The sequence below is a fragment of the Jaculus jaculus genome, chromosome 15 (genome assembly GCF_020740685.1).
Source record: "Jaculus jaculus isolate mJacJac1 chromosome 15, mJacJac1.mat.Y.cur, whole genome shotgun sequence".
Lineage (NCBI taxonomy): Eukaryota > Metazoa > Chordata > Mammalia > Rodentia > Dipodidae > Jaculus > Jaculus jaculus.
Genome location: NC_059116.1, coordinates 75006024 through 75030808, shown reverse-complemented (window position 1 = coordinate 75030808; position 24785 = coordinate 75006024). Strand labels below are relative to the sequence as shown.

At 42.5% G+C, this 24785-nt stretch overlaps 1 protein-coding gene across 1 annotated transcript in view; it reads right to left on the bottom strand.

The window, feature by feature from the left end:
* Window positions 1–2176: 2176 nt before the first annotated feature.
* The window catches only part of Gdi2 (GDP dissociation inhibitor 2), a 34395-nt gene continuing 11786 nt past the window's right edge, over window positions 2177–24785 (bottom strand). Inside the window, exons 3-11 of the mRNA XM_045135149.1 lie at window positions 22910–23009; window positions 17790–17924; window positions 15152–15350; window positions 13999–14130; window positions 7839–7938; window positions 6024–6195; window positions 3400–3544; window positions 3134–3188; window positions 2177–3048 (exon numbers count right to left, since the gene is read on the bottom strand). Of these exons, the coding sequence (XP_044991084.1) occupies window positions 2902–3048; window positions 3134–3188; window positions 3400–3544; window positions 6024–6195; window positions 7839–7938; window positions 13999–14130; window positions 15152–15350; window positions 17790–17924; window positions 22910–23009 (1185 nt within the window). The 3' untranslated portion in view covers window positions 2177–2901. The remainder of the gene's footprint in view (window positions 3049–3133; window positions 3189–3399; window positions 3545–6023; window positions 6196–7838; window positions 7939–13998; window positions 14131–15151; window positions 15351–17789; window positions 17925–22909; window positions 23010–24785) is intronic.

Genomic DNA, 24785 nt, shown 5'->3' with positions numbered 1-24785 from the left:
TTCAACCTTTGAGATTGGGCCAGGTGACCTGCACTGGGGCAACAAGAATGTCGACTCTTGAAGAGGCCTGAGTTCTCAAGGAGTGTCCTGTTCTTCAAAGTCTGCTTTATTCCCCCTGGATTAACAAATTGGCACCCTCCCTGATATTGTGGAGTATAAGTAGTGCAGGAAAGAGGGTCATTGAGTTTGCAACACGGTCTTGTGTTTTGGAAATGGCCATGGGCAATGTGAAGGTTTGCTGGATGCCTGCATAGAGACCCCATGGGGCTGTGAGGATGAACTGTGGGTTGCAGTGGGGATGCTGGGACCACCAGATGGCTGCCGAGGAGCTGTCTGCCTGGATGAAGTTTTCCAGGACTGTGAGTAGCCTAGCTGGAGGGGCGGAATTGGAATGCCAGAGACTTGCTGCTGGTTAGAATTATTGGACTTAAAACTCCTTTGATGTTTGCCCTGGTTGTTTTAAATATTGTATTGGTGGAATATTTCTTTGCTATGCCCAATGCCATCTTTTGCTGGGTGAATGTTTATTCTGTGCCATTATGGTTTTTTTTTTGGGGGGGGTATTATGGCTCAGTTAGAAGATCTTGTACTATGGGGATGTATGAACATCATTGGAATTGATGAAAATTATGGAGACTTAAAGTTGGGTGCATGTACTGCATTTTACATCATATATGCTTTTCAGTTTATGGAGGTCAGGGGCAGAATGTGGTGGTTTGATTCAGGTGTGCCCCATAAACTTAAGTGTTCTGAATGCTAGGTTCCCAGGTGATGGAGACTTTGGAATTAATGCCTCCTGGAGGCAGTGTATTGTTGGGGGTGGGCTTATGGGTGTTATACCAGGGGGTGATGTCCACCCTCTACTCATCTCTGCCATCATGGAGCTTCCCCCTCCAGCCAAAATAAACCTCTTTTATCCCACAAGCTGCTCTCAAGTGGATGATTCTACCAGCAATGTGAACCTGACTGCAATAGATGGTAAGACCCTATCGCTGCAGACTCCACATACTTGGGCTGCAAGGTTAGTGAGAAATCTTGCTGAAAGCCTCCCATGTAGACCAGCTGACAGAGCTGGAAAAAGCTATCCTGCAATGCAGTTCAGTGGGGGGGGGTGGGGGTCCACCAGTGGAGGTAATCAACAGTGGACACTTGTAAAGCCTTATATTTGGACAGCCAGGCCGAATGAGCTAAGGGGTGCAATAGTGGCTCCAATGGGGGGGGGGGGGATACAGCCCTGGTACTGAAAACCTGTGGCGGAAGTCACGAGCCCTAGGGGTGTAACACCTGCTGGTGTCTGGGTAAATGTATGTACTATGCTCATCAAACTGCCCAGTAAGCACTTCTCTATTTTAATGCTACTCTGACTTTTGGTAGAGAACCTTCTCTTTTCAGATGGCAGTGACCTTGGAATGACTTCGAAGGCAGTGCTGGGAAGAAGTGACAGGAGTGCTCAGCACTGAAATATCTCTATCACACCCTCCATGGCTCAGCGTCTGTTGCAGAAGAGATGGCAGAAAGAATGTAAGAGCCAAAGGAAGGGTAGGACTCCTTACAATGTGCTCCTCCAGACACAAAGTGACCTGGATACCCATGACCTCAGTGCCTGACACTACCTCCACAAGACTGTCATAATAGGAGGAAATTTTCATGACATCAAAATAAAAGAGACTGATTGAGAGGGGGACGGGATAGGATGGAGAGTGGAGTTTCAAAAGGGAAAGTGGGGGGAGGGAGGGAGTTACCATGGGATATTTTCTACAACAATGGATGTTGTCAATAAGTAATTTTATTTTTTTTTAATCTTATTTATTTATTTATTTAAGAGCGGCAGACACAGAGAGAAAGACAGATAGAGGGAGAGAAAGGGAATGGGCGCGCCAGGGCTTCCAGACTCTGCAAACGAACTCCAGATGCGTGCGCCCCCTTGGGCATCTGGCTAACGTGGGACCTGGGGAACCGAGCCTCGAACCAGGGTCCTTAGGCTTCACAGGCAAGCGCTTAACCGCTACGCCATCTCTCCAGCCCTAATAAGTAATTTTAAAAAAGAAGAAAGGAAGCCAGAGGACAGAATCCTCCAGCTCGGGAGACACACTGCCTGCACCTGTGCTGTGCAGTCTCGTCCCTGTCATGCGCTCAGCTCCTCTGAAATCAACACAAAGACCAGTACAGAGAGCAGTGGTGTTGAGTTTGGCTTTATTTTGCAGTACAGAAATCATTTGGAGCCATTTTGACACAAACATCATTGAAATAGAGGCTCTGTCAAATCAATACTGCCTTGCAGCTTGGTCCATTGAAGAAGCCACATGTGGGATTAAAGAGATGCTTGTACATTTGACTTGCTGTTTGATAAATTCCTTGCCCTTTCTCATCAATTTTACCAGGATAAAACCATGTACTGCTGGCTTCCTCCAGGGTGAGCAGTTTATGCCGAAATAAACCAAACCCGTCGCTATCCTATTTGGGCCCTGCTATAATCCCTCGTGTAACATGAAATATAGGGAAAATGTGGTGATGCTGCCCTAGACTCTGGAACATTCAACTTAGACTCAACATCAAGATGGCACAAATTGTATGGATCCAGTTTTTGAGCAGAAGCCCACAATTGCAAAGTTACACTGATTAAAAGATATAAATACTGTGTCCAGTTCTCTATTGATAACAGTATTTGTTAAGAACTGTTCCTTCACTAGGAAAAAAAGCCAGTTTGGTTAAGTGGAACAGAACTGACCAATTTTGACAAGTTAATACATGATATTAGAAAAGTGCTGGGAAGGAGCGTTTACTGATACAGCGCTCTTCAATCTCCATTCTGATTATAAAAGCAGGCCTTGCAATATTGATTTCATACAATGTACATTATTTGCCAAATTTAAAATTTGTCCTAATTAACGTGTACTGCTGTTAGTCTTCCCCATAAATGTCATTCTTCTTGCGTTTCATTTCTTCAAAGTCAAACTCAGATCCTGTCATCCTTTTGTAGATGTCTTTAATGTCGTCACAGGTTGTCTCAAAGTGAGTTGTAGCATCATATGCACGGGAAATAAAGATCTGGAAATAATAATTACAAACACTTAAAACTTTGGGCTTGTTTCTTAATAAAGCCTGATAAGCCTTCCAAGCTGACAACACTCACCTGGCTCTCTGTTCCCAGATCTTTAGGCACAAAGAGATCACTGATGCTAACAAACCTGCACAGGGCGTAAGTAAATTGACAGGTTAGGTGGTCCCACACAACGGCTCTGTGTTGCCTGAATTTCTAAGCCCAAAGGATAAGAATGACAGAGATGAGATGCTGTAAGCCCAGCAGCCAAAGGGTGTCTTCTTTCCATGGTCACTAAACTACAGAGCAGATACCAAGGCCAGACTTGGCTTCAGTTAACATCAAAGCCCAACACTTACTTCTGTTCAATTGGTTCCAAAAGCTCCAGCGCTGGCCTGACCTCTTTCTCAGGCTCCTTGGTCTCCACGGTTGTACTGACAATGGCAATGTACTTGCCCTGCGCTGCCACATTGTGTGCAAAGGAGATCACGCAAACGTAGATATCTAGAGACAAAACAGCACACAAGCTCAAGATGGCAAGCTGCGGCCACAGACCACTCAAAGTTCATTTCAATTATAACTTACCTAGAGACAGCACTTGGGAGGCAGAGGTAGAAGGATCACTGTGATTTCAGTGCTACATAGTAAATTCCAGGTTAGCCTGGGCTACAGTGAGAGCCAACCTCAAAAAATTGAAAAACAAATACAAAAAAATATATATATTACCTGGAATAGGCAAGCTCTTGGAAACCTAAGATCTATATGGAAAAGAACTGAACCCTGGAAAAATACTTAATAACTTGAAATTTCTCTTAGCCTTGTTATGGTTTGGATAATGTTCCATAAATTTCATTTATTTGAGAGAAATGGAGGGAGATAGGTAGACAGTGAGTATGCACATGCCAGAGCCTCCTACCATTCTTAACTCCAGACACATGCACCACTTTGCATCTGGCTTTATGTAGGTACTGGGGAATCAAACCCAGGTCTTCAGGCTTTGCAAGCACATGTCTTTAAACAGTGAGCCATCTCTCCAGCCCTGGAAAGGTTGTGAAAGGCTAAAAAAGGATTTAGTAAGTACTGATTTCTTCATTTATTCATGAAAGAAATTAACTTGCAGATTAGGGCTGGAAAGATGGCTTAGTGTTTAAGGCCTGTGAAGCCTGAGGACCCAGATTTGATTCTCCAGTATCCAAGTGAGCCAGATGCACAAGGTGGTACATGCATCTGGAGTTCGTGTGCTGTGGTAGAGGCCTTGGTGCGCCCACTAAGAGCAAAAATGAAGCCGGGAGTGGTGGTGCATGCCTTTAATCCCAGCACTTGGGAGGCAGAGGTAGGAAGATTGCCTATCTCAAAAAACAAAAACAACAACAAAAGAATAAATGTAAAATTTGCAGATTTAAAGTATTCTTGGGTTTGGGAAAATAAAATAACGGTAGAGTCTCACTCTGGTCCAGGCTGACCTGGAATTCACTACGTATTCTCAGGGTGGCCTTGAACTCTCGGTGATCCTCCTACCTCTGCCTCCCAAGTGCTGGGATTAAAGGCATGTGCCACCACGCCTGACTAAAAACTAAATTTTTAATATTTAATTTAGTATTTGAGAAGGCATTACATATACAGCACTGCTCTAAAGAAGTATAATTTGAATTTAAAAAACAATAATTTCAGGCTGGAGAGATGGCTTAGCAGTTAAGCGCTTGTCTGTGAAGCCTAAGGACCCTGGTTCCAGGCTTGATTTCCCAGGACCCACGTTAGCCAGATGCACAAGGGGGCACACACGTCTGGAGTTCATTTGCAGTGGCTGGAGGCCCTGGTGCTCCCATTCTCCCTTTGTCTGCCTCTTTCTCTCTCTGTCTCTCTCAAGTAAATAAATATAAATAAATAAAAAATAATTAGGGCTAGAGGGATGGCTTAGTGGTTAAGGTGCTTGCTTGTGCAGCCTAAGGATCTAGTTTTGATTGCCCAGTACACACATAAGCCAGATGCACAAGGTGGTGCATCTATCTGGAGTTTGTTTACAGTGGCTGGAGACCCTGGTGCACCCATTCCTTCTCTCTTCAATAAAAAGTATGAACAAAATAATCACTGGATTTGGGGCTAGGAAGATGGAAGCCTGCACTTAGGCCAGACACTAAAAGTGGCACAAGCATCTGGTTTGAACAGGCCCTGGTGCAACCATACACAAACACGTGCAAATAAATGTTTTCTTTAATTATGGTCTGGGCACGGTGGCACATGCCAGTACCTGGGATGCTGCGTTAGTAGGATCTCTGAGTTTGAGGCTAGCCTAAAGCTACAGTGAGCCCTAGGGTAAAGTAAGGCTCTCCCTTTGGGGCTATTAGATTTTTCACAGATCCAGAGATCTTAGGAACCACTCAAAAATTAAGTCTCAATTCCTTGTTCTAGAAATACGATTTCAAATATGGGAAATAAATAATACAGATAGCTCTTAGCTGTTGAAAAGATGATAACCTCTTTCATGTGAATTGTTTACATAATTAAGATGTAGGGTTTCTAATTAAGAATATCTGATGTCTAAAAATTGCTGATTAAATCAAACTTAAGAAACTACAATTTTAGAGCCAAGTTCTGATCTGAATCACAGAGATAAACACTGTTTTCTGACATACTGTGAAATTTAAAATATAATCATGAAGACCACAACCATGTACAGAATTAGCCCATGTCATCAGATCGAAAGGCAGTGGTATCAGCAGAACTCATGAGCATGAGTAAGGCCCACAGACGGACACTGGCAGAGCTGGGAGACTGCTCATGGTGACAGACTCTGAGCATCACAGTCTACCTCAGTGCAGTGACACAGGGTTACTAGAAACTACAAGGCTCACATTTTGCTTCCCACATGTAAACTACAATCTCATCACTGCATTTACAGTGTGTAAAGTTAGGAGTTTGGAAGAAAATATTAAGCAAGCAATCGAACAAGATTCTGCCCACCTGTGCTGTGTTCCAAGCTCACCTGACTTTCGATTGACTTGGTTCTGTGGAATAATGATCTGGCAGGAGTTGGCGTCATTGGTGCTCTTGATGGGGTGGCTGAGGATGCAGATAACTCTAATCACCTGGCCCACTTTTTCTACCCGATCTTTCACATAGCTGGGGTCACAGATAAGCTGCTTGCAACGAGCAATCTACAACAAAGCATTAAAAGGAACATTACAGGGGCTGCGGAGACTGCTCAATGGTCACAGTGCCTGCTTGCTTACAGGCCTGATGGCCTGCATTCAATTCCCCAGTACCCACAAAAAAACAGATGCACTAAGTGGCACATGCTTGGAGTTTGTTTGCAGTGGCAAGAGACCCTGGCACATGCTCATACGCTTTCCCTCCTTCCTCACAAATAAGATGTAGGAGAAACTGGTTCTTTCTGTTTCTTACTATAAATAAATAGATAAATGGTGCATGCCTTTAATCTCATCACATGGGAGGCAGGAGAATTGCTGTGAGCTCAAGGCCAGCCTGAGCCTACATAGTGAATTCATGGTCATCCTGGGCTAGAGACAGACCCTACCTCAAAAGGGGAAAAGAAAAAAAAAAACAACCCACCAAAAACAGAGGAAACAAGATGAAGAATTGTGCAGATGAGTACACTTGATTTCCTGGAGTTGGTGTAAGAACTGTGTACACCTGTAAAGAATCACTCCGCTACTAACACTGCAAGGGCGTGTCGTCATAATCTTAAGGCTAGGCTTCCTAAATCAAACCTCAGTGGCTGGAGAGATGGCTTAGCGGTTAAGCGCTTGCCTGTGAAGCCTAAGGACCCCAGTTCGAGGCTCGGTTCCCCAGGTCCCACATTAGCCAGATGTACAAGGGGGCGCACGCGTCTGGAGTTTGTTTGCAGAGGCTGGAAGCCCTGGCGTGCCCATTCTCTCTCCCTTCTCTCCCTCTGTCTTTCTCTCTGTCTGTCACTCTCAAATAAATAAACAAAAAACAGTATAGCTCCCTCTTTTGTATCAAAGTCTTGAAGTTTCCTAACACGGAGAACAAAGAATGAAATGAATGGGAGTGAGAGAGGGAAGTATGGCTTCTGATTTATAATTATGGATACCTAATAAAAAGACTCAGGAAAAATAAAGAAAAAAACCACCCAAAAGAAAGAGTGGAATGAAAGAAAACCTTGGAGAGGGCTTTAAGAAATCATGTTCTGGGGCTGAGAGAAAGCAGCTCGGGGTTAGGACGCTTGCCTGTGAAGACTGAGCCCCAGGGTTGGATTCCACACGCCCATGTAAAGCCACATGCATGAAGGCACGCATGTGTGTCGAGTTCATTTGCAGTGGCTGCCACTGGCAGGCCCATTCTCTCTGTATGTCTCTCTCTGCTTGCAAATAAATAAATATTTTACCAAAAGTCGGGTGTGGTGGCGCACACCTTTAATCCCAGCATTCAGGAGGCAGAGGTAGGAGGATCGTCATGAGTTCGAGGCCACCCTGAGACTAGATAGTGAATTCCAGGTCAGCCTGAGCTATAGAGACCCTATCTCAAAGAAACACAACAAAATTTACAAAAAAAATCTAAGTGATGGCAAACACCTTAATCCCAGAATGTGGGAGGCAGAGAAAGGAAGATCACTATGAGTTCAAGAGCAGTCTGTAGGTACAGAGTGAGTTCCAGGTTAGCTAGGCTTAGAGCAGGACCCTATCTTCAAAGGGAAAAAACAAAAACAAAAAAAACAAAACTCTGTACTTCATCAATGTCCATACCAAAATAAGTACTTAGTAGATAGTATAATTTTCTTCACAAGAATGCAGCATTTTTCAAGTTGTAAGTTACTTACCTCTCCTTCAGATTTTACACCAACCACTTTTCCATTTTGCACAATGATCTCTTCAATTGGTTTATTCAGCATGTAGGTACCCCCATAAATGGCACTTAACCTAAAAAAAAAAATTTTAAATCTCAATTATAATACAGCTTCAACTGCTTAAGTCTCCCTTCTTAAATCTGAATGAATTATAGGAAATATATATCAATTCAATTTCCTTCTAGAAAAAATGTCAGCTTATGTCACAAAAGCATGAATTACAACATAAAGAGTAAAAAACGTGAACCAATGTTTCAGAGTTCACCATAATACCAAGTAAATGCCGGTCATGGTGGTACACACCTTTAATCCCAGAGTGAATGCCAGGTCTTCCTGAACTACAGTAAAGATCCTACCTTAAAAAAACAAAGCACTGGGCTGGAGAGATGGCTCAGTGGTTAAGCACTTCCCTGTGAAGCCTAAGGACCCCGGTTCGAGGCCCAGTTCCCCAGGTCCCACGTTAGCCAGATGCACAAGGGGGCACACACGTCTGGAGTTCGTTTGCAGAGGCTGGAAGCCCTGGCACGCCCATTCTCTCTCTTTCCCTCTATCTGTCTCTCTCTTTGTGTCTGTCGCTCTCAAATAAATAAATAAATAATTAAAAAAAAAAAAGAAAAAGCACTGACGAGCCAGGCATGGTGGTGTAACCCGCTTTAATCCCAGCACTCACGAGGCTACAGCAGGAGGACTGATGAAGTCAAAGGGCAGCTAGGGCCCCACAGTGAGATCCAGGTCTGCCTGAGCTATCGTGAGACCCTGCCTCAAAAAAAGGGGTGGGGGGAGGCCAGCGGGGTGCCGCACACCCTTAATCCCAGCACTCTGAAGGCAGAGGTGGGAGGATTGCTGTGAGTTCAAGGCCACCCTGAGCCTGCGTAGTGAATTCCAGGTCAGCCTGAGCTAGAGTGAGGCCCTATTTTGGGGGGAAATCTCAGAAAGCCCAAAGGAGTTCCTTCCTTGATCTGCTTTTGTAAAATGATTTATTTATTTAATAATTTAATCCTTTATATATTTATTGTTTGAGACACGCACAGGAAAGAGGGAGAGGTAGAGAATAGGTACACAAGGGCTTCCAGCCACTGCAAACAACTCCAGACCACCTTATGTACCTGACTTATGTGGGTACATGGGTCCCCGGGAACTGAACCTGAGTCCTTTGGCTTTGCAGGCAAGCACCTTAGCCACTAAGCCATCTCTCCAGCACTGGAGAGGCAGAGGTAGGAGCATTGCTACAAGTTCAAGGCCAGTCTGGGCTTCAAAGTGAGTTCTGGGACAACTTGGGCTAGAGTGAGACCCCACGTTGAAAACAAAATTGTTCACAAGTAGATCCAAATATATGGCTAATTTACTTATATATCAACATTTTTAACAAATGGAGCTAGAACCACTATTGTCAACAGAGGGAAAAAAGGAAAAGCCCTACCTCATTCCACATGATCATTATTTCAGATATACCATAGATTCATATTCAATAGTAGAGCTACATAATTTCTCTTTGTGTCCTTACTTGTTAAGCACACATTTCTTAGCTAGGACTCAAATGCATTTAACATGCAAAGAGAAAATTTGTTTAGTGGGCTTTATGACAATGTGAACCTTCTACTGGGGATGTAGTGCTTGCTTGCTTGGCATGCACAGAGCCTGGGTCTGACCACCAGCACCTCATCGACAGGCTGTCATCTCAGCACTCAGGAGATGGAGACAAGAGAAGGCCAAGTTCAAGGTCATCTGGTGAGCTCAAAGCCAGTTTGAGATACATAAGCTGTCTCAGAAACGTGTGTGTGTGTGTGTGTGTGTGTGTGTGTTTATAACTTCTTAAGACAAAGGCCACCAACTGAGAGGAAATACATGTAATGTATATATATCTGAAAAAAAATCAAAAATTAACACAGCTTTCTATCTTTAAAAATGCTTAGAAGTCTGAGCAGCACTGAAGTGTACAAATGGACAATAGCTCATGAAATGGGGAGCATCAGTGCTCAGGATGCACCAACTAAAATCAGAATGATACATACGGAAAATCATATCCAGTTCAGAGTGTAAAATTTAAGACTGAAGCGGAGGTCAGCCTGGGCTAGAGTGAGACCCTGCCTCGAAAAAACAAAATTTAAGACCGGCATGCAGCTAAGGGGTACAGTGCCTGCACACCAGGCTTTAGGTTCAATCTTCAGTGCTGGAAGGAAAAAAAAAATGTATTAAAAAGTAGTTGGGTGATTCTATATATAAAGGACCTTAAAGAGTCTACCAGCAAACTGTTAAGAGCTGATAAACACCTACAGCCATGTAGCAGGATACAAAATAACACAGAAATCGGTAGCATTCCTATATGCTTACAACAAACACACAGAGGATGAAATCAGAGAATCACTCCCATTCACAATTGCATCAAAAAAAAAAAAAAGTACCTTGGAATAAACCTAAGCAAGGGAGTAAAGAATCTCTACAATGAGAACTTTAAAACACTCAAGCGAGAAATTGCAGAAGACACTAGAAAGTGGAGAAACATCCCTTGTTCCTGGATTAGAAAAAATCAATATTGTGAAAATGGCAATCTTACCAAAAGCAATCTACACATTGAATGCAATCCCTATCAAAATTCCAAAGGCATTCTTCATGGAAATAGAAAAAAAAATCCAAAAATTCATTTGGAATCACAAAAAACATTGAATATCTAAAATAATACTGAGCAACAAAAATAAGGCTGGTGGTATCACCATACCTGATTTTAACCTATACTACAGAGCCATAGTAACAAAAACAGCATGGTACTTGCACAAAAACAGACATGTAGATCAGTGGAACAGAATAGAGGACCCAGATGTAAGCCCAGGTAGCTATAGCCACCTGATATTCGATAAAAATGCCAAAAATACTCATTGGAGAAAAGACAGCCTCTTCAGCAAACGGTGTTGGGAAAACTGGATATGTACCTGTAGAAGGATAAAAATAGATTCTTCTCTCTCGCCATGAATAAGAATTAAGTCCAAATGGACTAAGGACCTGAAACTCTGAAAGTGCTAGAGGAAAAAGTAGGGGAAACCCTTCAACATACTGGCCTTGGCAAAGACTTTCTGAAAATAACCCCAATTGCTCAGGCAATAAAACCACAGATTAACCACTGGGACCTCATGAAATTACCAAGATTTTGTACAGCAAAGGACACTGAATAAAGCAAAGAGGCTACCTACAGAATGGGAAAAAATCTTTGCCAGCTATACATCTGATAGAGGATTAATATCTAGGATATACAAAGAACTCAAAAAGTTAAATAATAAGAAATCAAACAAGCCAAATAAAAAATGGGCTATGGAGCTAAATAGAGCATTCTCAAAGGAAGAAATACGGATGGCGTATAAGCATCTTAAAAAATGTTCTATGTCCCTAGTCATCAGAGAAATGCAGATTAAAACTACATTGAGATTCCATCTCACTCCTGTCAGATTGGCTACCATCATGAAAACAAATGATCATAAATGCTGGCAGGGATGTGGAAAAAGAGGAACCCCTCTACACTGTTGGTGGGAATGCAATCTGGTCCAACCATTGTGGAAATCAGTGTGGGGGTTCCTAAGACAGCTAAAGATTGATCTACCATATGACTCAGCTATAGCACTCCTAGGCATATATCCTAAGGACTCATCTCATTTCCTTAGAAGTATGTGCTCAACCATTTTTATTGCTGCTCAATTTATAATAGCTGGGAAATGGAACCAGCCTAGATGTCCCTCAACTGAGTAGTGGATAATGAAGATACAATGGAGTTCTACTCAGCAGTAAAGAAAAATGAAGTTATGAAATTTGCAGGAAAATGGATGGATCTGGAAAGAATTATACTAAGTGAGGTAACCCAGGCCCAGAAAGCCAAGCACCATATATTCTCCTTCATATGTGGATCGTAGCTACAGATGATTGGGCTTCTGTGTGAGAAGGAAAAAACTCAGTAGCAGAGACCAGTAAGTTAAAAAGGAGATATAAAGTGAAGAAAAAGGAAGGGAGGATGGTACTTAATAGGTTGGTGTTGTATATATGTAAGTAGAAGAATAGATAAACGGGGGTGAAAAGGAGTGAGGTTAGGGGAAGAGATTGAATAAAGGAAAGGTGGTGGGAGGGCTAATCAAAATCTAAGAGGATGCAAATAAATTATATGGAATCCTTCGGTTTCAGACAATGGAACACTCAGGAGCCATAGATCGTTGTTAGAAAATTTTCAGTGCCAGGGATGGGATACCTCCAGTGAGTTGTTGGCCAGGGAGGTCCCTGGTGCCCCCAAAACATTATAGGCATTGCCAAGGCCCTTGGTTTCCCACCAGGAATCGATGGTAAGACCCTATTGCTGAAGACTCCACATACTTGGACTGCAAGGCCACTGAAAAATCCTGCTGGAACTGAGCTGATAACCTCCTCCATGTAGATCAACGGACAGAAAGCTGGAAGAAGCCATTCTACATGTAGTTCAATGGGAGAAAGAGATACCACCAGTGAAGATACTCAACAGTGGACACTGAAAGCCTTATAATTGGCCAGCCAGCCCAAATGAGCCAACGGGTGCAATAGTGGCAGGTCTGTCATGGTGGAAACCAACTGCCCTCCAATTGGACTGGAGGCCCACTCCATGTGGGGGAATATATCCCTGATACTGAAAACTTAAAACAGGGTAGTCATGAGCCTTAGGAGTGTAAAACATCTGCTGATGTCTGGAAAAATGTATATACTATGCTTATCAAACTGCCCAGCAAACATTTCTCTTAATATTTATTCCCTTATATTAACGCTACTGTCACTTTGGGTAAAGAATCTTCAGTTTTCAGATGGCAGTGACCTTGGGATGACTCAGAAGGTATCATAGTGCTAGAAAGAAGTGACTGGAGTAGAGTAATATCTCAATCACACCTTCCAGGGCTCAGGGTCTAATGCGGAAGAGGTGGCGGAAAGAATGTAAGAGCCAAAGGAAGGGTAGGACTCCTTACAACATGCTCCTCCAGACACAAAATGGCCTGCATATCCATGACCTCACTATGCCTGATACTACCTACATAAGACTATCATAAAAGGAGGAAAAGATCATGACATCAAAATAAAAGAGAGACTGATTGAGATGGGGAGGGGATATGACGGAGAATGGAATTTCAAAGGGAAAAGTGTGGGGGGGTATTACAATGGGATTTTTTTTTATAATCATGGAAAATGTTAATAAAAATTGAGAAAAAAAAGAAGTAGCTGGGTGCTGGAGAGATGGCTTAGCAGTTAAGCCCTTGCCTGTGAAGCCTAAGGACCCCGTTTGAGGCTCAATTCCCCAGGACCCACGTTCGCCAGATGCACAAGTAGGTGCACACGTCTGGAGTTCATTTGCAGTGGTTGGAGGCCCTAGCATGCCCATTCTCTCTGTCTGCCTTTTTCTCTCTGCCTGTCGCTCTCAAATAAAAAAAAAAAAAAAAAAATGAACAAAATGGAAAAAAAAAAATGAACAAAAAAATAGCTGGGTAGGTTGACACACATCTTTAATCCTAGCACTCACATTTGGGATGCCAACGTAGGGGATCACTGTGAGTTCAAGGCCACCCAGGTTCAACTCCCCAGTACCCACATAAGCCAGATGCACAATAGTGGCAAATGCAAGTGGAGTTTGCAGGGGCTACAGACCCCAGCGTGCCCTCTCTATCTGCCTCTTTCAATGTCTCTGAAACAAATAAAAACAAAAATTTTTTTTAACAAAAGGAGCGAGAGAATGATTTCTGCACTACAAACAAACTCCAGATATATGTACCACTTTATGCATCTGGCTTTACATGGGTAGTGGGGAGCTGAACCAGGGCCAGTAGGCATTGCAAGCAAGTGCCTTTACCACTGAGTCATCTCCTCAGCCCCAGAGACATCTCACTTTCAATAGTCAAGATAAAGCTGGGCTGGAGGGATGGCAGATAAGGTGCTTGCCTACAAAGACTAAGGACCCAGGTTCGATTCCCCAGTACCCATGTAAGCCAGATATACAAGGTGATGCATGCATCTGGTGTTTGCAGTGGCTGGAGGCCCTGGCGTACCCATTCATATTCTCTCTCTCACACACACACATAAATAAAATAAAATGAATTTTAAAAAACAACAAGTTTCAGCTAGTAGATTAAACATGGAACCTCACCTTGCAAATCCTTGAGGCAGTTCTCCAAGTCCATAGAGTGGATAAAGGTAAGGGCTTTTGCCATATCTTGCCAAAGACTCGCTGTAAAGTTTAATTCTATTAATGGTATCATAACAGGGTTGATCCAAGTAGCTGGAAAAAAGTAAACAAACATTAGGAAAGGGCTTTGGTTTTCTTCTAGTTCATTTAAAAATCTTTCCCTGAAGTGATTTCAATCTATTACCTTCTTATTTCTTTGAAAAGGCTCCAATATTAACTTGCAACTTAGAACCTCTGTTTTGTTTGTTTTTTGAGGCAGGGTCTCACTATAGCCCAGACTGTCCTGGAACTCACCCGGGAGGCCAAGCTAGCCTCAAATACCTGGGTGATCCTCCCCACCTTAGCCTCCCAATTGCTGCATGAGCCACACCACCTGGCTTAGAACCTCTTTTTTTTGGTGTGTTTGGTTTGTTTTTGGTTCTTTCATTTTTTGTTTTTGTTTTTTATTATGCAAAGGCAAGGAGCTTTATTTCGGGCTTAAGCTTGGACTCTTGACTTCACCAATGCAGTGGATCCATACAAGAGTCCTGAGCAGCAGGGGGCAGGTTCTTTATAGGGACTTGAACAATGAAGTAGGGGAATGGTCACATGATGGGCAGATTTAAGTAGTAACTGCACTTGTATTTTTCTGATAGGCTTAGGATGCTGGGTGGTTTTGGTTTTTTAAGGTAGGGTGTCACTCTAGTTCAGGCTGAGCTGGAATTCACTATGTAGTCTCAGGCTGGCCTCAAACTCACAGCCATCCTCCTACCTCTGCCTCCCAAGTGCTGGGATGAAAGGTGTGTGCCACCACGCTGTTTTTCTTTTTAAGATTTTTACTTTTATTTATTTATTAGAGAGAGAGAAAGAATAGGCGTGTCAGGGCTTCTAGCCACTGCAAACAAACTCCAGACAAATGTGCCACCATGCACACCTGGCTTACATGGGACCTGGAGAATGGACCTGGGTCCCTTAGGCTTTGCAGGCATGTGCCTTAAAAGCTAAGCCATTATCCAGCCCAGAACCTCTTCTTTCACAGTACAACATAGCTTTGTATCTGTTCTGCTATCATTTCCCCTTTGGAGAAGAACTGGGACACTTAAATAAATACAAGTCTGAAAACCACAAAACTTACTCATCAGTTCTGTAAAGTGCAAGAGAATGACCAGTGAAATCTATAACATCTTGACCCAAATCAAATTTTTTATACACTTCTCGCATTGTAGTCTTCTTAGGGTCAACACCCTCAAATGTGCGAGGATCTTTCTCATCAAAATTGGCAACATACACTAGGAATTTTCTGAAGCGACGTTTCTCAAACAGTCCCATTAAGCCTGAAAAAAGAATTGTTCAAAAAGCACATACAAGGACACTAAACCATGTTGACAGTAAAGTTCAAACCTCCATGTCATTAACTAGGGCTTTTTAGTTCAAAGGGTACTTGAATATAACATGAAATGTGGACAACATGCTCAAACAAGTCTTCAATGTTCTCAGAAAACAAGTTAAATATAACCAGCACGTATTTTAAGTAAGTTGAATTATGTGCCCCTTTAAGCACAAAGAATTTGACTTTAAAAATACTATCTATGAAGACAATTTTCATCCTTGAAAAACGTTTTGTTCGTATTTCATTTATTTATTTGAGAGACAGTGAGAATGGGCGCACCAGGCCCTCCTGCCAGTGAGTAAACTCCAGACACACGTGCCAACAAACCTTATCTACACACAGTCAACGATCAAAACTCTCACCAGGCGTGCCAGTGCGCACCTTCAATCTCAGCACTCAGGAGGCAGAGGAGATGGCCATGAATTCGAGGTCAGCCTGAGACTACATAGTGAATTCCAGCTCAGCCTGGGCTAGAGCAAGACCCTACATAAAAAATAAAAAATAAAAAAATAAATCTCTAAGAGGGTGTTTGTTGAGAAAACCTGATGGCCTGGGGCTCAATTGCCTAGTACCCACATAAAGGCATATGCACAAAGTGAACTGAACCTGGATCCTTTGGCTTTGCAGGCAAGTGCCTTAACCATTAAGTCATCTCTCCAGGCCTATTTTTCCTTTTTAAATTATTTATTTATTTATTTGAGAGTGACAGACACAGAGAGAAAGACAGATAGAGGGAGAGAGAGAGAATGGGCGCGCCAGGGCTTCCAGCCTCTGCAAACAAACTCCAGACGCGTGCGCCCCCTTGTGCATCTGGCTGACGTGGGACCTGGGGAACCGAGCCTCGAACTGGGGTCCTTAGGCTTCACAGGCAAGCGCTTAACCACTAAGCCATCTCTCCAGCCCTATTTTTCCTTTTTTAAGAGAGAGAGTGAATGAGTGACAGAGTGTGTATACACGCACGTGCACCAAATAGTTGCACAACTTTTTGGGTCTGGCTTGGGAATTGAACCCTGGCTGGTAGGCTTTGCAAGCAAATGCCTTTAACCCCTGAGCCATCTTCCCAACCTCATTTCTCTTCTGAATGCTAAGATATACTCTGGAATCTAGTGAATTAATGTGCTTAAGTTTCCAAGGACAAATTATCTGCGATGGGATCTGAATGTCTGTCTGTGTTGTGGATCACTACATGAGATAAATAGGTTACATACTTTAATGAAACCCTAAATATTTAGTTGCTTTTTATTCTTTAATAATTCCTTAAAAAATATCACCAGTACTCTTTCCATTAGTAAGCTTACGAAAACTACAGAGCTGTATCCCATTTAAACTATGCTGACTTCACTCTCTGTTGGAGAATCTGTTCTTCTTTTTCAGAAGGTATTTCAGAAATGAGGAGAGGAGCAAGAGTGCTGCTTCCACACTGTTCCGGATAATCAGCACCAGGGTTTAAGACACAGACCCTGAAGACACTCAACACCTACCAAAGTAGAGATCCAGAGGCTCCTAAGAGCTCATCACCAAAGTAGACTTAAAACTCACCGTCCACAGCTCAGGGAATTTTGCATAAGAGGGGGCGGAAAGACTGTAAGAGCCACAGGTGGAAACATCATGCCCAGAGGCATTCCCTCCCCCACTTCAAAAATAACTGACTACTGCTCCCACAACACATAAACTACAACCCTATGGGGAATACCTGCAACCCCACTGAGGAGCGTCCCCAACAGAATGGGGCCAGGGACGAGGGAAAAAAGGGTACCAACACATGATATATCTATACAAAACACCTTGTTATTAATAATAAACATAAAAAATCATAACAAAGAAATTATAGAGCTGGTAGAGGGATAATAGTGGCATATACCATTAAACCCAGCACTTGGGAGGCAGAGGTAGGAGGATCGCCATGAGCTTGAGGACACCCTGACATATTAAATTCTAGGACAGCCTGAGCTAGAGCAAGACCCTACCTTAAAAAAACACAAATAAAAAAGTAAGTAAGGGCTGGAGAGATGGCTTAGCGGTTAAGCACTTGCCTGTGAAGCCTAAGGACCTATGTTAGCCAGATGCACAAGGGGGCGCACATGTCTGGAGTTCGTATGCAGTGGCTGGACGCCCTGGTGCAACCATTCTCGCTCTTTCCCCCTTCCTCCCTCTTTCTCTCTGTCGTCCTCAAATAAATAAACAACAACAACAACAAAAATTTTTTTTAAGTAAATGAGGTAGAGCTTAAAAAAAACTAGTTTCCTGATACGTGCCCAAGAGCCTACAGTGATGTCTGGAATACAAACAAACATTCAGTATTTGTTGACTAGATAATGATGTCTGAGAGTCCTTTGCACTACAGAATCTCAGTACTCTGAGAAAATAAAATAAAATTACATACTAGATGCTAGGGCTTCTGCTTCAGTAGAAGGAACCTTGTAGATTTTTCCTCCCTTATACACAAAGCTCCCTTCGACCACTTTGAAATCCATGTAGCGCGTGACCTCTGTGTACAGCAGCATCTTGACCAGCTGACCTAGAAGAGGTGCACAATTAAAACAGCAGCATCCACTTTACGGTCAGTACAATTAGCAGAAATATGAACACACAAGCTAACCATAATAGCGTGAATCTCTGTAACAACGTACAGTAACTACTACCAGCCAACCCTCAAAGACACATTTCAAACAGCACAATGCAGAATATAAATAAGCCTATGCACGTGTTTTAAAGCTACAGCTTCAGGGCAAATAAACTTTGCTTGCAAAGGCTATAAAATGTTCATTAGTCGTATGAGGTTTGTATTATTTATTGCAAATGGATTTAGGCTGCTCTACAGTTTCCATTATGTCTCAAAGACTGACAACACAAAAAACATTTCATTTTCTAAGTCAATTTATAGGAAAAAGAGCCTTAACATCAGATCAATAAAGTTTACCACTAGAAAGATCATCTGACTATGAGCCTAAGAATTCTCATATACTAAAATATATCAAAAGTAACAAATCTGGCCTGGAAAGATGGCTTAGCAGTTATAGTTTGATTGCCCAATATCCAGGTAAGCTAGATGCACCAAGTGGCACATGTGTCTATAGTTTATTTGCAGTGACATTGGCTAGAGGCCCTAGTGCACCCATTCTCTCTCTACTCTGCCTCTTTCTCTCTCTCAAATAAATAAATAAAAAATATTTGTGAGATCAAAATTACTTTAAGCAGTTCTGAAAGAATTTTTAAAAAAAAGGAGGGCTGCTGGGCATAGTGCCACATGCCTGACTTAATCCCAGCACTTGGGAGGCAGAGGTAGGAGGATCACTCTGAATGCAAGGTGGTATTCATGGTGGTCAAAAATGTAGGAACACTGGGCACAGTGGTGCACACCTTTAATCCCAGAACTCGGGAGGCCAAGGTGGGAGGATGGCTGTGAGTTCGAGGCCACCCTGAGACTCCATAATGAATTGCAGGTCAGCCTGAGCTAGAGTGAAACCATACCTTGAACCCCCCCCCGCAAAAAAAGTAGGAAGCCAGGCATGATGGCGCACCTTTTTTTTCCTCTCTTTTATTTTTAAGCTTTATTTTATCACTCTTATCCAACACACATCAGAAAGCACATTAACAGTGCATCTTATAGGAAGTCAGTTTACAACAAAACTGAACAAGGCAATTGTGTTTACAGAAAGTTTTCAACAAAAAGTACACAGTACAGTCCACTAAAACGCAGTGCCCAGACATTTCAGGTACATAGGAAAGTGTAAAGTAAAAGTCCTTTGCTACTCAGAAAAAAAAATGCAAGTTTGAAAGACTCAAATGAAAATCATTAATTCAGGTATTTGAGAAAAGAACCTCTTTGTACTTGTACACATCTATCTACATTTATAGTCCCACCTAGTTATTTAAAAAAAAAAAAAAAGCCTCACAAGATGTCACGCACACACACACACACGCGCACACACACACACCAAAAAACAAAACAGAGAACCAGAGTGCCAAGACCAATAGACTATTGACACAGCTGGTAGAAATGTTAACAGACAACTACTGACTGTACTGCATTCTTGTAGTTCTGAGGTGAAGGTAAATCAGAGGAGAGAAAACTCCTTGAAACTGGCTTTGGTTTAAATGATCTTTCACAATTTTACCCAGACCTTCTATTTCAAAAACAGCAATTCCATGTTTCCAAGGGAAAAGTTTTCATATTCTTAAGAACCACTCCAGTGCTGACAGCCTCAAGAGACAAACTGTTAACTGAAATGATCAAAACTGGATTTCTAAGTCATGGGAAACAACAAAGATGGAGCCCTTTGTGGGAAAAGAAAAAAAGGATGATGGCACATCTTTAATCCCAGCACTTTGGGAAGCAGAGGACGAGGGTCGCAGTGAGTTTGAGTCTACCCTGGAAGTGAGTTCCAAGTCAGCCTGGCTACAGTGAAAAGAACAACACACAAAAAAAGGTCCAACTTTTACCTTCAATACGACAAAAACTGAAATGAACACTGTGGGAGACTGAAGGTATTTGAAAGGAGGAGGCAGTGTCGCTGGTGAAAGCAAATGTGACAACAAAGAACAACAACCTTATTTGATCCCTAGGACTGCAAAAATAATTTAGATGGTTGGGATTATGATAGAAATTTTATCTCCTTTCTAATTAACTGTTTTCTGATTTTTTCTCCCCTGAGGCAGGGCTTCACTCTAGTCCTGGAATTCACTGTGTAGTCTGAGGGTGGCCTGGAAGTCACGGTGATCCTCCTACCTCTGCCTCCCAAGTGCCAAGACTAAAAGGGTGTGCTACCAAGCCCCACTGCGTTTTCTAATTTTATTATCACTTACATAATAAAATTTAAGAATTCTGTTAGAATTTTTGTTTGTTTGTTTTTTGATTTTTCTAGGTAGGGTCACACTCTAGCCCAGGCTAACCTGGAATTCACTAGGTAATGCCAGGATGGCCTCAAACTCACGGTGATCCTCCTACCTCTGCCTCCTGAGTGCTTGCTGGGATTAAAAAGTGTGCACCACCATGCCTAGCTCAGTTAGGTAACTGTAAATTTTAGAGAATACACAAGTGAGGTCTTCACTTAGTGATATAAAAATATCAAACAGCTGGGCATGGTGGCAGATGCCTTTAATCCCAGTACTTGGGAGGCGGAGGGGGAGGATAGCCCTGAGTTCGAGGCCACCCTGGTGAATTCACCTAGTGAATTCCAGCTGAGCCTGAGCTAGAGTGAGATCCTACCTCCAAAAAACAAAACAAAACAAACAAAAATATTTTAAATATAAACTTAAAAAACAGAGAAATGAATATGCCATCCCAGGCGTGATGGCACACGCCTTTAATCCCAGCACTGGGAGGCAGAGATAGGAGGACTGCCATGAATTCAAGTCAACCTATGACTACATAGTGACTTCCAGGTCAGCCTCAGCTAGAGTGAGACCCTACTTCAAAAAACCAAACCAGGGCTGGAGAGATAGATGGCTTAGCGGTTAAGCACTTGCATGTGAAGCCTAAGGACCCCGGTTCGAGGCTCGATTCCCCAGGACCCATGTTAGCCAGATGCACAAGGGGCACACACATCTGGAGTTCGTTTGCAGTGGCTGGAGGCCCTGGCACACCCATTCTCTCTCTCGCTCTCTCTATCTGCCTCTTTCTGTCTGTCACTCTCAAATAAATAAATAAAAATAAACAAAAAATATTAAAAAAAACAAAACAAAAAGAACATGCCTACTATTTATTTAATGCAAATTTAGGATGAATAATTTATTTTACTTTCTTTCTTTTTTGTGTTTGCTTTTTGCTTTTGAAGATAGGGTCTCACACTGTGAGACTTGTTAATCCTGAAACTCACATGCAGTCCAAGATGACCTCAAACTCACAGCAATCATCCCACTGCTGGGATTACAAGCACAAGCCATCACTCCCATCTCAAATGCAAGAATTAGGAACATGAAGCCAGGCATGGTGGCGCACGCCTTTAATCCCAGCACTCGGGAGGCAGAGGTAGGAGGATCGCAGCGAGTCCGAGGCCACCCTGAGACTCCATAGTGAATTCCAGGTCAGCTTTGGCTAAAGTGAGATCCTACCTTGAAAAAAAAAAAAAAAGAAAAGAATTAGGAACATGAACCATCATACTCACCTCAAAAGTTTAGCTTTGCAAAATAACCTTGAAAAAGAAAAGTACAGATATTACAGAAACTCAAAAAAAAAAAAAAAAGATTTGTTTTGTTTTGTTTTTTGAGGTTTTTTTTTCCAGGTAGTGGAATTCACTATATCGTCTCAGGTGGCCTCAAACTCAAAGCACTCCTCCTACCATTTTCTCCCAAGCGCTGGGATTCACTTGGGAGGCAGAGATAGGAGGATTCACTGACTGTAGGGTCTCACTCTAGCCCAGCCTGACCTGAAACTCACAGTGTAGTCCAAGCTGGCCTCAAGCTCACAGTTCCTCCTACCTCTGCCTCTGGAGTGCTGGGATTAATTAAAGGCATGTTCCACCATGATCAGCTAAAAAAGCTATTTTATTCCTCTAAGTTATTTTTAATATGAAAAAGTGATTCCAGGACTGGAGAGATGGTTTAGCAGTTAAGGCACTTGCCTACAAAGCCAAAGGATCCAGGTTCAATTCCCCAGGACTCATGTAAGCCAGATGCACAAGGTGGCACACACATCTAGAGTTTGTCTGCAGTAGCTGAAGGACTGGTGCGCCCATCCTCTCTATCTGCCCCCCCCATCTCTCTCTGTCTCAAATAAGTAAAAAATTTAAAAATAATTTCAGGGCTTGAGAGATGGCTTAGCAGTTAAGGCCTGCAAAGCAAAAGAACCCAGGTTCACATCCCTAAGACCCATGCAAGGCAGATGCACAGGTGGCGCAAGCATCTGGAGCTCTTCTGCAGTGGCTGGAGGCCCTGGCCTTCCCCATTCTCCGCTGCCACCACACCCCCTTGCCCAGTCTAAAGTAAAGTAAAAAATTTGAAAATAATAGTAATTTCAAAAGCCTACAAACTAGGGGTAGAGATGTAGCTCAATTGGTACAGGGCTTGCCTGCTATGCATGAAACCTGGGTTCGATCCCCAACACCACATAAAACACGTACAGCAAGAAGGAGGGTTAGGGATGGAGAGATGGCTTAGCAGTTAAGGCACTTGACTGCAAAGCCTAAGGACCAAGGTTCAATTCCCCAGTACCCATGTAAGCCAGATGCACAAGGTGGTGCATGAGTCTGGAGTTTAATAAAGAAAAAAAGGAGGTTTAGAAGTTCAAGTCATCCTTGGCTACACAGCAAATTCAAGGCCAACCTAAGCTATAAGAGATCCTTACCATATAAAAAAAATGTACACCATGTTTGTACCAAATGTTGGAAATTATGTGAAAAGTTTAGTGTTTTACAAAGTCTACATTTATCAACTGCAGACACTAAGAGATGTTTTCCTAGCCATACTGTTGCCATTCAAAAAGCTCCAGTCCTCATACCCAGATACTCATGACTTTCAGACCAGATTTGATGTGCTACAAGAAATTAAGTTAAAATTCTTTACCATTAGCCATAAGGAACTTGGGAATTAAGTCAACATTCCAGTCTCTTCCTCTCCCCATTGATTCTGGTGGTTGTCCTGGTAATTTAAATCTTTTGTACAACTAAAAATAGAACAAAAATATGCACAATGTAATGAAATAAAACTTTTCATTATAATAAACAAGCTTTTTTTTTTGGTTTTCTGAGGTAGGATTTTATTCTAGAGCCCAGGCTGACCTAGAACTGACTATGTAGTCTATGGGTGGCCTTGAACTCATGGTGATTCTCCTACCTCTGTCCCCCAAGTGCTGGGATTAAAGCTGTGTACCACCACACCTGACCCTATTTTTAATCAGATATAATTTATAACAAGGTCCCAATGAATTAAATATACTCTGTAACCCAAAAATGTTAAGACAAATCCTGCAGAAGTTTGTTTTTCATTTTTGGTTGGATTGTTTTGGAACAGGGTCTCACTCTATTCCAGGTTGGCCTCATACTCATGGAACCCTCCCACCTCAGCCTCCTGAGCACTGGGATTAAAGGCGAGAAGAGCCATGTCTGGATTTTTTGTTGTTTTATTTTAGTAGCAGAAAAAACAAGAAACAAGAGTACTAATCAATGACATTCAAATTCTACAGGTATCTTCCTTATTGTAAAATTTTTAAAACATTTTGTCTTGAGGGCTGGGGAAATGGATTAGCAGTTAAGGTGTTTGCCTGTTAAGCCTAAGGATCCCAGCTCAATTCTCCAGGAGCCATGCAAGCCAGATGCACAAGGAGGAACATGTGTCTGGAGTTCATTTGCAGTAGCACAGGCCCTGGCATACCCATTCTCTCTTTCTATCTGCCTTTTCTCCTCTCTCACGCTCTCAAATAAATAAATAATATTTAAAACAAAAAAAAACATTTTGTCTTGAATAAAAAGCTAAAAAAGGCTGGGCGTGGTGGTGCAGGCCTTTAACCCCAGAACTTGAGAGGCCTAGGTAGAAGGATCCCTGTGAATTCCACATCAGCCTGCACTACAGCAAGACCCTACACCTAACAAAACAAAACAGCTACACACATTTAATTTTGCTTTTGAAATTACAGGAGTTAAAAAAATAAACTTTAGATTCTTCACAATAGAAAAGATAGTTAAGCCAGGCATGGCAGTGCATGCCTGCACTAGGAGGCAGAGGCAGGAGAATCACCATGAGTTCAAGGCCACCCTGAGACTACATAGTGAATTCTAGGTCAGCCTGGGCTAGAATGAAACCCTATCTCTAAAAAACAAAACACAAACAAAACAAAAAAAATCCCCACAATGTGCTAAGCTCATCCTTCATTTCCACTGTGTTCCTACTAATGTATCATGGAGAAATCAAGTGTTTCAAAATCAACTGTTTGCTTGCAAAACCTGACAGCCAGGGTTCAATTCCCCAGTAACCACATAAAGTCATATGCACTAAGTGGTTCATGTGCTGGATTCACATGCAGTGGCAGGAACTTCTGGTGTGCCTACATTCATTCTGTGTACCCCTTTCTCCCTGCCCCCCCCCCTCAAATAATTAAAAAAAAAAAAACTAGCCTGGGCTGAAGAAATGGTTTAGCTGTTAAGGCTCTTGCCTGTGAAGCCTAAGGATCCAGGCAGGTTCTATTCCCCAATACCCATGTAAGCCAGATGCACAAGGTGGCACATGTGTCTGGAGTTAGTTTACAGTTGCTAGAGGCCCTGGTGTGCCCATTCTCTCCATGTGCCCCTTTCTCTTTCTTTCACAGAAAAATAAGATAAAATAACATAAAAAGCCTGGCCAGATATGACGGTGCACACCTTTAACGCCAGCATTTGAGCACAAGAGGCAGGAGATCACTGAGTTGAGAGCAGCATGAGACTACAGGGAACCCCAAGTCAGTGTG